Genomic DNA, 14,232 nt, shown 5'->3' on the forward strand with positions numbered 1-14,232 from the left:
CAGAAGGTATTGGACTGCAACATAGCACTAGCTTAAAATTTGTCTGAATCGGTGTTGCATGGTTGCCATCATCATGTTTGTAGTTTGAATCCGTGTGACCCCTTAACCCACACGTGAAGGAGTTAGAGTATTAAATAATTCTGCAGCCTCGCCATGCGCCCTTACTCCAGTTTTGCTATTCTTAAGTTTTTTATACATGAAAGAATACATTGGGTTTCCATGGCCCTGCAACTTGAGGTAGTCTGAACTGGAATTCTCAAAATCTCCCAAGCTGCCAACTTCAGGTCATACGCCGCACAGAAACTTTTCTGCTGTCTTTTCAGGCTGGAAATAAGTGTGTTGAGAAATGTGAGCTCTGCATGTCTTTGTAGAAGCACAGTGTCCTATGGTTTTGTGCACTGAGTTGTGTACTTGCCTGTTGAATGTGATTTTTTTTCCATTAGTATTTCTGGGATGAAAAGAATTGTTGGCAAGTGCTAAAATATTTCCCCCCCTGGAAAAGTACTTGATTTAATCTAGTTATGAAGAGGCTTTATAAAGGAGTATGTAGTCTTCTCCTGCATGGAATGGCAGAACTAAACTGTCTGTAGTGACTTGTTACCAAAGTGAATGAAGATGGTCTTAATTGCTCAACAGATGAGTACTTACCTCACCACCTGAGCAACCTGTGATGGAACTTCCTGGCTGAGAATCAGGTGGGATATAAAGGCAGTTACTACACCTGGTGCTTCTCTGGATGTGATGGCAGAGCTCTCTTCAAGTGTGTTTAATGTTGTATTTACCTGAACTATGTTGATGTGGTATGTAGATGTCAGCTTTTGTACAGTTTCTGGCCAGTGCTGTTGCCTTTTCTGTTTATTACCTTTGCTTTAAGGGGTAGAAGGGAGCAGAGGAAAAAAAAATCAGTTATAATTCTTGCTTTCTGGGTTGATATGGCTTCCCTGGCTTGGCATTTTAACTCTTTCAAAGTTTAATCTTACACATAAGACTTGTAATCAAATTTACTCAATTCTGTTCTCATGACAGCCATAACACTAGAATCGGGCTGTGGAATGCAGTGCTTAGTTACTAATAACTAAATAATTCAGGACAGGGAAGACTTTCCTGATCAATCACAGCAACTGCATTCCTCAAAGTCGCTGGGATGTGAGGTGACATAAGAGGAAGAAATCTGGCATACCGTTGAAAGAAATGGCTTGTGCATTGCTTTCAGTGTTGGTGCTGGACTTGCTTGGGTTTTTCGTGGGGTCTTAAATAATTGAGAAGCATCAAAAATTACTTTTTCAAGTGAATGCTGGGACTTTGAGTTGAGCTGTCCTGCATCTTCTGCACCACACCTCAAGTGTGTGGATTAGTCTATGGGTCATGGGTGGTGACTGATCTGTCTATTGAAGAGGCTGCTCTGAGGCAGGGTGGATTTTCTTCTGTGGCATTTTGGGGTGGGGAGAGAGGGTGACAGGATGTCTGCTCCCCTTTTGAGTAACGGGATCAGAAAATAAGCAGAGCTGCCTGTACTTTGGGCAAAAATGGATTTCTATGAGACTGTCCTTGAGTCTTGTTCTTACTGACAAAACAGCATCTTGGTTCTGACCTTCTCCTGTTCTCCTTGGCTGTCTCATTTTTGGTACAACACATACATTTGCAGCACTTAAGCACTTACTGGTTTCCTCTTCTTACATGTGCTGTTCTTCTTGTAACCTGCCATATGTCCTGTCTGAGTCCAAATTTCTAGGAATGCCATGAACAGGAAAGGCTGTGGCTTGGTAAGCCTATAGTGTGCCACCTTGGGTACCTTCAAAGTGGATGAATACCCTGAGATGTACTGAGAGTCAACAGGCTGTTGCTTAAAATCCACTTCTCTTCTCAGGCTCTAACTTCTAATTCCTGTGGGGATGGAGGAGTCTTAAGCCTTAGGTTTCTTTCCTGCCTTATAGGGTACTTTTTCAGATCATCCTTGAGTGGATTTAGGGCTTTGCAACTACTTGAGTGTTTAGGAAAACCACCTGTGGCTTGAAACTTCAATGGCTATGGATGGTTTTGCTGCTTCCTACAGAGCATATTTAAAAGTGTTTCGATATAAGACCATTTTTAAAGGGTGTTACGGGTATAGGAGGACAGAATTGCAAGGTATAGGAAAATGTGTATCCCTCACACAACTTCGTGGGTTATTTTGTTTGGTTTTCTTGGCTTTACTGTTGCAGTTTGTAGCTCAGGTTTATGCTGTGTCCTTTGAAGTGTTTTTTGGAGAGCTTCATTTTGGGGAAATTGGGTGCAGAAACAGTTCTGTGGTAGTGATGCTTTTTCACAGCATATTTCAGAGCTTATTAATATAGATGTTTGGTTTAGGAAAAAAAAAGACTGACAGAGTGAGACAAAAGCAGTGGGTAGTAGTACATTACTCAAGGTCATTTAGTCAGATAAGGGCTAAGTCTGCTTACTTTTGCTGTGTTCTATTTTTCATGCTTATCTCAAAAAAAAAAACTTATAGTAAAAACTGAGGTTCCCATTTTAAGCCAAACAGAAGAAGCTAAAATGTATTTTTTAACAGTAATATCAACTTAAAAAGCTCAAATCTCAATTTTGCAGGGTATTTTTTCCTGCTGTAGCAAGGTGGCGTGTTGTCTGCCTGTAATCCAGTGGCAGCTGGGAAGGCTTTAGAGATAAGTGTGCAAGTTTAAATAAAGGAGGGGGGAAGAGGAAAATATCCCAAAAGCTGATAATGTAAAAATTGCTTTGACTTTCTTATTTTGCCCTTTGCTTGGAGGGTTCTGTGCCAGGGCGATAATTGTGTGCTAAGCGCAAGCCTTTGCAAAGGTCTCTGGCTCTGGGAGCACACAGCTGGAGTGTTGGTTCTTGTACACTTCTCTGGTTCATGCAAGCTTCTTTCTGTAGGCCAGTTTCTGCCATCCACAGACTGTCTTTTTCTGTTCCTTCAGTGTGTGTTTCCACAACTTACAGGTTTTTTTTCAAGTAAATGACTACTAACAGAGTTCATAAAGGGCATGTTAAAATCGCAGGTTCCAGAACATGCTGGGTATGCTGTACCTGACACTGTTCCTTTTGGTATGTGTTTGGAAGTTATGTGAGAGCTGTTAATAGAATGTTATAAAATATATTTTAAAATTTATTTTTCAGCATTGAAGTAGTCAAGAAACATCTTTGCATCTCCATTAAAATCTTCTGCATCCCAAATGTAAGGGGAAAGCAAGTGGGTAAAGGGCTGGAGCTGTAGATACAGTACAGCATTCAACAGAAAAGTGAGATGTCACCTGGTGCTCCCCAATATGGAGTGGACAAGGGGTAGTCTATGTTAATGCTTTCAGAGTCAGATGTCTTTGGGCTTACTAGTTTTTGGAGATGCTGATGTACAAGGTGCTTGTCATCAAAGCTTTACTATGTGATCACTGTGCTGGTCCTACAGGAAGATTTTATTCTCTAGCTCCTGACATTTCTGACACGGCAGAGTTGTTGACGTTCTGAAAGAGGACAGGACGGAATGGACTAGGAGTAGAAAATCGTCAAAACTTGGAGCTCTTTTCATGCAAGGCATTGAAGAGAACATTTTCTATTCTCTTTCTAAAAGCAGTGCCCTCAATCTTTCAATATTATTTCAAATAGCTTTTTTTTTTTCAGTACCCCGTGGTTCTGAATCTTGGGCAGTTGTTTATTCCACTGCAGCAGCCAATAGTGTCAACAACCAGAGTTACTGTAGATATCTTTCTGTTGCAGTAAAACTCAAATTTTAGAAACACCTTTAGTTATATTTGTCATTTGCCCTTGTCTTCATTTAAAACACATCTGTGTAAAATGCTCTTTCATCTGTTCCTCTTGCTTATTCTCTGGTGACATCCCGGTTATAATAGAGTGAGATCAGACTTCCAGTAAAGATCCTATTCAGTGATTTTCTTTTTGTTGGAAAAGGAAGTAAATGCTGTAGAATACACAGTGCTTTATATTTGTTCTGTAACTACTTTGTTCTGCACTTACTTATTATAGCAAAGTACTTTATGTAGGCGAGGGCTGCTGTGAGACTGCAGTTTGCCTGTCCCTGAAGCGAGTATTACCTTGGGTGCAGCACTGAACTAATGCACCTGTATGTGTCCAGAGTGGGCTGAAAGAGCTCACTCCTGTCGGCATACATCTTTATAGATGTCTCCCAAATGTCATTAGAGACAAGCTTAGCTTTTCACTTTTATTGAGAGGTGGTCAGGTCTCTCTCCAACATCATTTATTTGCTTACCGTAGTCCCCTTACTGTGATACCTGACTGTCTCCTCTTCCTGGCCAGGCAGGGAATGGCTGTTATCCCCCTGTAAGGGATGGAAACAGAGGCACAGACAGTGTTAGTTGTGTTTGTGCTGTACTGACCACTGCAGGAAATGAAAACTAGTTCTGGGCTAGTAGTTTGCCCACTGGCTTATTTTCCGTACAGTAAACACAGGGTGATCCAGTCTCTTTGACAAGGAGTTCCCAAACCTGTCCTTGTGCTGTGTATTTTCACGTTCTTTATTCTCTGCTCCCACCAATGATGTGCGAATGTGCATTTCTCTGTATCTGGATAAGCACTGATGCAGAAGGAAGTGTGTGTCCTTCATGGCTGTGGTGGTGGCAGCTTCTCCAGGACAAAGTTGGTGAACTTGTTTAACTCTCCCCTTTGCAAGATTGAGCTTGTCAGCTGTCCGTGCAGTGAAGAAACCTGAATATAATGTTCCAGAGAGTAAATACCTACTTATGATCAGGAAGAGGAACTGGGTGAATGCAATCTTAATTAAATATTAAAAACAAGCAGAAAATTGTTTACTTTACAAATGAAGCACTACTGTCTTGGAACTGTTATAAAGCCATCTATATATATAGTAAATAGTTGAGAGAAGATGGGACTGAAGTAAGTGCCTTATTGGAAGAAAGTGTTTAGCTGTGGTGACTGAAACTTCAGGTATGCTAATCATGTTTTCATCCTCTGCTTTTATAGATTGCTGCTAAAATTGGAGATATTCCTCACTTGAATAATTCTACAACACTTGTGGACCCGTCAGTCTACGGTTATGGAGTGCAGAAACGGCCCCTGGATGATGGAGGTAAGCTGGCTATCATTGGTCAATATCGCAGATGCAGCTCCTGAAATTCATCTAAGGAGGCAGGTGTCTGCTTTAAGGACAGAAATGAATGCATCTTTCTGTGTACAGAAATTCTGTACAAGGTGCCTTGTTCTGTTTAGTCTTATCTAGATAGCACGGGGCTCCTAGGCGTTCATGTTATTAGTGTCAGCAGTTCTCTTTCTTCATGAATTTTGGAAATTAGCACCTCTGTAATTTAAATCTTGTTCTGTGGTAGCTGGGGGAAGGGAGGGAGGGAGGAGGAGGTGTTTATTGGAGCTGTGCTGGAGCCAGTATATAGGGTACCAGATGTACCCAGTAAAGCTGTGCTTCCCTGATGACCCTTATTTTCTGGGAGTGGGTAGTGTTGCTGTCAATGAGTTCTGACTGCTTTGTACGTGAATTCTGGGGAGAAAGGGTGTTGATGTAAATTGATACAAGTTGGAAGGAAACTTCCTGTATTAGGTTTAGCTTTTTCGTAATTGTTCCTTGAGAATCCGAAGAATCTTTGAGAATCCTTAAGAATCCTGTGTCTCTGAAGCATTTAACACTGGCCATAGCCAAAGAATAATTTATTGGGTGGTCTGTATCTGGTAACTGTAATGAGTTAAATATTATATGAATTGTTACAATTTTAAAGTAAGTTATTAGTTTCTTATCTTTGGCGGGAGCAATAAAAATGTAACAGGTGGTTTCTTTTTTACAAATATATTTATGTACACTATTAAGAAGTGGTTAAACTGTAGTATCTGCTGCTGTGTAGTTTCAAAGAGCTCGCCTTTTCCTGTGGTTGGTTATAAAAAAGTGTACCTGTGTCATCTTTTTCCTATTTCCTCAAGTATTTTTACTGACACAGGTAGCCCTGCAGGGTGATTCTCTCCCCACAGATATGTTCACAGGAGTACTGAGGAGATAAGCAAAGCTGCTGCCTAGCACTTCATTCCTAAAATACATTTTTACCGTCTGATACAAAGCTGTGTGAGGCAAAGGCTGAAAATACTGCATGCCTGCTTCTCATTCTGAAAACCATGCTGGAGCATGGGGAGGAGTTTTTCATGAGGAGTTTCTGGCTTGCTAACGTTACTGCTGTCTGAACATGGGCTGCAACCCACTTTGCTCTCTGGTGTTGGCTCTATTTGAGCAAGAGGTTGCTGCTCCTTTCGTTTGGTGTTTTAGGAAATAATGGGTTTATCTGGGTGAGCCGCTGTGCCTTATCTCAAGCTGGAGCATGCTGATGTCTGTGAGAAGCCGGAGGCCTGGTGTTTACTGGTGTGTGTTGCTTTCTGTATGGGAAGGTGCTCAGTTGCCACGCAGGCTGTTCAGCATGGAAGAATGCTGAACAACTTTGAGCTGTGTCTGACTGGCTTAGATAAGTGGCTGTACGTGAAAAAGAATAGAAATAGCCTTCTAGGAAGGAGACAAAATGGTTTTTTTAATGAACTTTTAACATGTGAAATGGTTGTAGCGCTTAATGACAGCTTAAATTAGACTTTGTACTTGAACTTTTACTGGTGAGCCGTCTTACTTGCTGAGCCTTGTTTGTGTTGACACAAACCGTGTCAATACAGTTGCAGTCTGGGCTATAAATGTACGTTACGGCTGGTTTCCTGCGTTGTGATAGGTAAGTCGGTGGAGCAGGTATGGTTCGTGGGAGAGCCTTCCTGAGTGGCTGTACTGACTCTTACATCGACAGTTCTTCTGATGTGAAGATCTACGGGTGTTTGCTCACTCTGGATGCCTGTTTGGTGCTGGGCCTACTTTGTAACTGTTTTTAAAGCAGCTGCAAGTGCTGCATTTGCCCTTGGGTTCTTCGTATGTATCTGTAGATGTTTTAACTTTGTCCCTTCCCAAAAATCTGATCTGTGAGATCTTAGAGGAGCAGAGAAGTGATGGAAGTAATATTTTAAAGGGCTGGAATCTCACAAAGAAACAAGAATTGTCAGGGTAGGAGCAAGGGTTGTATCGCTTCTTTCAGCTTTGGTCATCTTGGGTTTTAGTTCTAATGGCATTAGTAAGTCCTGTACTGAAATACAATTGGGTGATGAGTTCCTGGCCTAACCACGTAGTCCTCCTGCGCTGCTCTTTAACTGCACACCCAGGACTGCAGCCTGGTGAAGGAGCTTCTGGAGCTGTGAGTGCTTCTTGCTCTGTGTTTGTTTGCAGTATGATCTGTACCTTAGTCAGTCTTCAGCTACCTGCTTTTGCTACCATGGCATTAGAAGTCTATAATGCAGCTTTAGCTCTAAGCATCTGGAAGATGGCAGTTCCTTTTAATAAGACACTTAAATTAAGAAAGCACTTCCCATTTGGATGATCTTTTAGTTCTCTGTTAGCTGTGATCAAGGGAGTGTCAGAATTGCATGCCCACACTTTTTTCCATTTTCTGCTTGTCTGTGAACCACAGTTTGGAGATACTGTCATCCAGAAGTGATTATTTATATTATGTGTGCTCTAGAGATTTTGTAGTGTGGGGATTTGGATGGATGCTGCTGCTCTGGATAGCTTGGAAACAAATCTGGTGGTAAATCTTTTGATTGTTTACCTCTGTGTACTGTGTGCTCACGGCTGGGTGCAGGTCTTGCTGCTTCCTTATCCCCATGTAGCTGTTAGAAAATTACTCCTGTTCCTAATAGTCCTGAAAAAATAGGGTCCAGAGGAAGCATTTGAGGTTAAAAGAAAACTGTCTGTCTTTCAGGAAAATCTAATTCTGCCTGTCCATTTCTGTAAACAGCTGCTGGTGTGGCTGATTGATGGCAGCTTAGGAAGACAGGGTGACAGAGATGGTCAAAACAAATTCAGCTGCTTTTAGAGCATTTCCAGGAAAAACAGATTTGTCATAGTATTGGAAACCAGAACTTGTGAGTGCCTTTTGCACTTCCCTCAACATAAGTCTTCGTATCAAATGAAGAGCTGCTAGGACTGGCCCTGGTGACCTGGCCTATTTTATATTTTAGATGTATATATCTAATATTTATATATTAGATATTATATATTAGACCATATTAGATGGAGCTTGAGACTGATTATTTCTCTGTTTCCTGGCTTCTTTATTTCTGCTTTCTGGAGACAACTTTAAAATAATCCTGCTAATAGCTACAGTGCAGGGTGGAGATCAGGTTTATTTATTCAGCTTGCAGTAAGTCATAGTTGGCATTTATATGGCCGCTTGTAGCAGTTAATGTTTCTCAGCAAAGGTGAGCGCGGGAGATGGGGTCGGCTCTGAGTGCAGAGGGTCCTGGTGGCATCTTTCTTACGGCTCCCTGCTGAGGACAGATCCCAGCCCCCCCGCTAATGGCCAGCAGCTGCTCCTGGCCTCCATTCTAATTAATGGCTCCCTCTAATTACCAGCACAGTTTAATAAGTTTATTTAATGCTAAATAATCCTTAAAGAAACAGCCTCCTTTGGTTTGAAGGAAGCAGGGATCCAGTCTGCTGGAAAGAGGCTGATCACCAGAGCATTAGCCTTTGTGTGCTCTGTTTTGGACTGCTTTGGAGAATTTTCCAGTGATATATGGTCGTATATCGTACATCATCTGATTCTGTGATATCTGTAGGGTTAACCAGCAGTGCTGCAGCTGAAGGCTGGGGTATCCTTTGAGTCTGGGCAAACAAAGATGAGCAACCTTGGAGAAGCCTCACCCCTAACTCTCTCCACCTCCTGACATCCCCAAGTTTCTGTGGTGCATCCAGATATTAAAATGGCCCGTTTTGGTGTAATAAAACTTGACTGTAGTAGAGCTGAGGGGCTCAAACACAATGTGATCCTGTTGTATGGAATACGTCGTTCTTTTGCTTGAATATGTTTTCAATGAAAATAGTGGTGAGCAGAAGGAAATCTTATCCCTGTCTTACTGCTGCTGAAAGTTAGAAGTGATGCTCCTTGGCATGTCTGTAGCAGCAGCAGGACCAGGGCAAAAATCCAGATCTTCTGGCAAAAGGTTTAGTGTAGTACACAAAATCCCAGTGTTCTTCAAGTCTCAACTTTACAGATCACCATTTTTAAAATAAGGCAGTTTAAGGCAGGGAGGAAAAAAGCCTATAAAGATTTGCAGTGAAGGCAGACACGGAAATTGTTAGGTTTTGACTGTGTAATTAAAGGAAAACCTAGCAATATTTAATGACAAAGAATTAGTGTAGCTGGTATCTTCCTTGTAGCTTTCTGAAATTTATGATGATCCCATTTTGATTCAAAAAGTATGAAACGCAACCCTGTTTCACTGCTTTCCAGCAGATGTGTTGCTCTGATCTTATTCTAGCTGTGAAGATATTCTTGATGAGATTGTATATTCCCATCATGCACATTAATTTAGTGGGAGGCACTGCTCTGTTTTATGGGATGGAAAAAAAATCCACATTTGTTTTGAGTGTCTGTTAGGTAGAATTCAGTTAAGGTGAAGCCTAAAGCAGGGTGAAGAGTTATCAACCAGCAGGTGCCATTAATAGGAAATTGTGCTGATTTTATTCAGTATTTTTCCTTATTTGCAGTGAAATGACTGCAGTTATAGTTGAATTGTACTCAGTAGATGTAAAAGGAGGAAATACGTACGTGGCTTGATAGAGTTCAGCCTCCTCTGTGGCGTGAAGAGGGAGATGGTGGAGCAGAACGTCAGCTTTCGGTACTGCAGCGTGCGCCGTCTGCCCCAGCCCTGCCTCTGCTTTAGTCCCTGGCTTTCAGAGCAAAATGGGCATCTTGGAGAAGGAATGGACCTTTAGGTTGTTGGAACTATGAGCTGTGTCTTCAACCCCCCAAAAAAAACAACCCAGAAATTGTTATTGACTGTAGGTAAATCATTCCCTGTTCTCTCCATCTGCACTTTATCTCGGCTCGTGGTGAGGTTATTTGTGAAATGAGAAAGGAACAATCTTGCACAGAAGTTATTGTGGCTTTTTTTTTAATTAATTTGAACACTAAATATATTGTAAGGGTGATATCTGCCTGGGGTGGTGAATGGCTTACTGTGTTTGTATAGTACTTGGAATGGGTTGGAGATGCTATTCTACATCATCTAAAGCATTATTTTCCCGACTGATTTAACTTCTTGTGCTCGTACAGCTTGCCCCTAAGAAGTTGTCTTTTTCAAGTGTAGGATTTTGTTACAAAATGAAGGCTCTTCCGTTCCTCACGTGAACTTCAGGAGCTGATTATAGGATGTGTATCTGTCTTGTAACTTGTGGGCAGCACAGACTGCTCCCAGTGCTGTTATGGTGAATTGAAACGTGAAGTGGATATTTAAATACAGCCTTGTAGTTTAAAGACCGATCTTGCTGGCATCTTGGGGTAATGAGTGGCCTGGTCCATGGCAAGGGCAGTCCTGTACTACAGCAATAGCCACCGGACCTATTGCGTGTAGTAAAAATACTCAGAGCACAGTTTGGAGCAAGATGGCGAGATTCTGAATTTGTTTGGTCGTATTTGCTCAGCTCTGCGGTAGTGGCTTATCAGCTAAAGCAAATATTCCCCATTACATCACCCACCTTTCTCAGCTGCAGTATTGGTAGTTATCAAATTAGAACTTTTTATATTCAGGGTGAGAATATGCAAAGACAAATCTAACGGAGTCAATAGCGCAGCAGTTGTCTTATCACGGAGCTGAGGAGAGTAATAAAATAGATATGCTGTCAATATTTTGGTCTGGAACTATTATGAAGGTATTGACATGCAGCAGAAATACCGCGTTGACTCTCTTTGTCTGTTTTATTTGTGTAGAGTGTTTGGCCACAAACTTTATTCATTTTTCTACCGGATTTAGAGAGTGTGGGCTGCATCCACTTTCTAACCCTGCCAGCTGATTGCCGATTTATTTCGGGTCAAAGAACGTGCAGGTTGCTGCAAGGTAGTTTGAAACAGCATCTATATTATCACAGCTCACATGTTGGACGGTTTCATTTGTTTCGCTCCTTGTGCCCTCCAGACATGCAATATAATCTTTCAACTGGTTGTTAGGACCAAATGGTCTGGTTTTTAGCTGGTTTGCTGCAGGCAAAGTCCAGTAGGAAGCCCAGCAGGGCACGTGTTCCCACTTTGCATGAGTTGGTCTAATGATATTTTCTCCATTAACATTTGGAAGAAGGATCTAATCTGTGAGGGTTGAGGGGGGGGAGAAATCTGTTTGGGGGTTGTCAGCCAGGGAGATAACTGCTGATCAGAAATGGACCACCAGCTAACATCGCAGATATGACTGGAATGTGTGCATGCAGTCAAATGTGGTTGGTTGTGTTCTTTTAAAATCCCGTTCGGGTGCCACAAGGTTACTTAACACACCTATTCCTTTAACAGGTCTCCGTGTAAGTGGGCTCCATGGAGCACAGATAAGAGACACAGAGAGAAGTATGTGCAACCTGTCTTTAATGCTTTTTGCCTACACTAAATCTTTGAGCCTGCTTGGCTTTTGTTTTTTAGTACATACCAGCCTATGTAAAATTGCCTTTCTGCTGCCTTCTCCCCCCCCTCTTTTTCTTTTTTTTTTTTTTTGCTGCTTTGGGCTTAATTTGGGAAGGGGGAGGTTAGTTGCAGGGATTTGGATTTGAGCAGGCAGGATTTTCTCCCAGGACTCTCAGCATGGGGAGACGAAGATCAATTCCCTATCCTGTGTTCAGCTGGACACTGCGTTGTGGTGTGTGTTGATCAAGAAATCCCCTCCTGTTTTGTACCACATAACGCATTCATTTCAGCCACTGAACCCAAATTACTGTTTTGCTTTTCTTTCTTTTTTGATGAAATGGTAAGAACTCTTTTTCTATGGGGATGAAGTTAGTTTATCCGTGCTAATGCTTTGATTTTTTTCCTTTTTTCTCTCTCTGCCACAGTAGGTAACCAGTTAGGGGCCCTGGTACATCAAAGGTAAGCAGTGGGTTATGTTTTATTATTTATTGATCAATTCTAATTGTTTATTGATCCACCATCTGTAGTAGTGTTAGGAAGTCAGGGGTTGGGAATGTGGAGAAACTGTCAGCTTGGGCTTTCTCCAGGCTGGGTTTCTGCTAACCCTTTAAAGCTGTTTGTTGTGATAAAGAAGAGTTGATGTGAAACTTGGATTTGGTTTCTGTAAATCTGCAGGAGTGAACAGAATAAATTCTCTCTCCTCTCCATTCCTCTGCCTGGCAAGGGAAATAAAGAAAAAGTTTAAAAAGCTGTGGTGTTTTGACAAAAGTTGGAAGTACTGAACAGGCAGGTAGATTTTTTTAAACTATTATTATTGTTAGTTTTGTTGGTGTAATATGACCTGGCATGACTCCTTTGTCAAAGATGGTTTTTGGAGACTGAAGCCAGTATGAGTAGTTGTGCAGCATGTCTTAGCATTTAATACAGAAGCAAAATTCTCTGTTTTTCTTGAATCCTGGTCTTAAGGAGTTGTCAGTCTTGTTTTGAGTAGGAAGGGGAGAACATTTCTAAATGGATTCACCTTCAGGCTAGTAGTAGTGCATTTCCATCGTAGCCTGCTGTTCATTGAGGGCCTCAGCAGAAAGGACAAGCAATATTCTGCTGTAAAACCTTCAGTTTTTAATGGTTAGGTTAAAGCTAATGTCCCGTTAAGGTGGCACAGAGCAGGGTGGGCAGCGCTATCCGCTTTTCTGAGACCTCTTCTGCCAGGAGTGGTGTTCATGCAGGGAAGTGATTAGGCTGGAAAGCCTGACTTGGTTTGTTTCTGGTTTTGGTGGTTGATTTGCTGCTAGGTTTGCTGCTTTGTACACCAGCAACCATTCCTGCAACACGGGGTGATTAACAAATTATGTAGGATAGGGCATTTTTGACAGCAGACTGGGTTTATCCCAGGTTAAAACAACCATAATTCTGAAGCTCCCTGTTCTGTGGTGGGTATGGGTGGCACTGTCTGGTTTTGCATCTCTGCTGGTGAGCCTTGGGACAGTGCAGTGCACTTTATCTGCAGGTTAGCTGGTGAAGTCTGCTGCGTTTTATACCTTCCCTAACTGATCTAGAGCAAAAAATGGGAAGATTTTAATATACATCGCCACAAAACCTGCATTGAATTTATTATGCAGCTGTTTCATTGCTTTTGAGTTTGCTGAACAAATTGTGTATAATACATATCTAAATGTATGGAATTTGCAAATTCCACATTCATTGTGTTGTATTTTCTATGAGAGAGCAATGGGTGAACAAAAATCCATCTAAGGTAATTCCTTTCTACTTGACTATGCTCAGGTCTTAGGAAATAACTTTGGCTGCTATGTTTTGAGGCAGAGACACATTGAAAAAGTCCAAAGAGCAATAGATATGGGAGTCTTGAGATAATAAGACTTCAAAGGATAATTGAAGATAACTTTTATAAATTCCAAGGAAAAGAGTGATAAGGACAAGCAGGCAAAAAAATATCTGAATACTGGAGGGGGCATTCACATCAGGATTGGTGCTGGTCAGCGTCTCTTGACAAGAGCATATCCGAAAGTAGGCAGAAACTGTGGCTTGGAAGGTCTAGGCTAAATATTAAATAAACTTTGCTGTTATTCTGTTAAGTCTGTCTGGAGCAAGAATTAATGACAAAAAGAGATTATTCTCTCAGCTCTACTAAAGACAGTGGAAATTAGACTGGGAGTGTGTCCAGCACAGGAGAAATCAGGTGGCCGTGAGAGGTTCCTTCCAAAACAACTGATTTTCGTAGAATCATAGAACACCAGGTTGGAAGGGACCACAATTTTGACTGTGTTGTAGCGTTTGTGTATACAAAAGCCTTATGCTGTGCCTGGTTTCCGTGGCAGGGACGTCGTTGTCTTCCAAATTGTTCTTTGTAATGACTATTTTATCTTTTTTTGTAGGGCTGTAATAACAGAAGAGTTCAAAGTGCCTGATAAAATGGTTGGATTTAGTAAGTACCTTGGATGCTTTTGAAACGTTTCTTATGTGTTTCCCGTGCAGGAATGCTGTTTATTCTGACATGCTCACAAGTTTTTGTGCTTACTGCCCTTGGATAAGCCTTGTCTAATGCTTCCTGGGGACCACATGATCTGTGTTTAAAATTCAGGTGCAAACTGCATGGAAAAGCTTGGTGTCCCAGTAATAACAAGAAGACTGGGGTACAAGTTACTGGGAGCTTTAGTGTTTCTTTCCTTTAAACTCCCACTAGCATAGTATATAAACAAGTCGGAAGTGAATTTATTTCCCCTCACTGAAACATCTT

General features: G+C 41.6%; 1 protein-coding gene across 1 annotated transcript in view; it reads left to right on the forward strand.

The window, feature by feature from the left end:
• The first annotated feature begins 5,031 nt into the window (after nt 1-5,031).
• Nucleotides 5,032-14,232, forward strand: part of FUBP3 (far upstream element (FUSE) binding protein 3) — a 32,516-nt gene continuing 23,315 nt past the window's right edge. The window contains exons 1-4 of the mRNA XM_010185898.1: nt 5,032-5,077; nt 11,373-11,423; nt 11,903-11,936; nt 13,871-13,920. Of these exons, the coding sequence (XP_010184200.1) occupies nt 13,908-13,920 (13 nt within the window). The 5' untranslated portion in view covers nt 5,032-5,077; nt 11,373-11,423; nt 11,903-11,936; nt 13,871-13,907. The remainder of the gene's footprint in view (nt 5,078-11,372; nt 11,424-11,902; nt 11,937-13,870; nt 13,921-14,232) is intronic.

This window comes from Mesitornis unicolor, unplaced genomic scaffold (genome assembly GCF_000695765.1).
Source record: "Mesitornis unicolor isolate BGI_N332 unplaced genomic scaffold, ASM69576v1 scaffold10920, whole genome shotgun sequence".
Lineage (NCBI taxonomy): Eukaryota > Metazoa > Chordata > Aves > Mesitornithiformes > Mesitornithidae > Mesitornis > Mesitornis unicolor.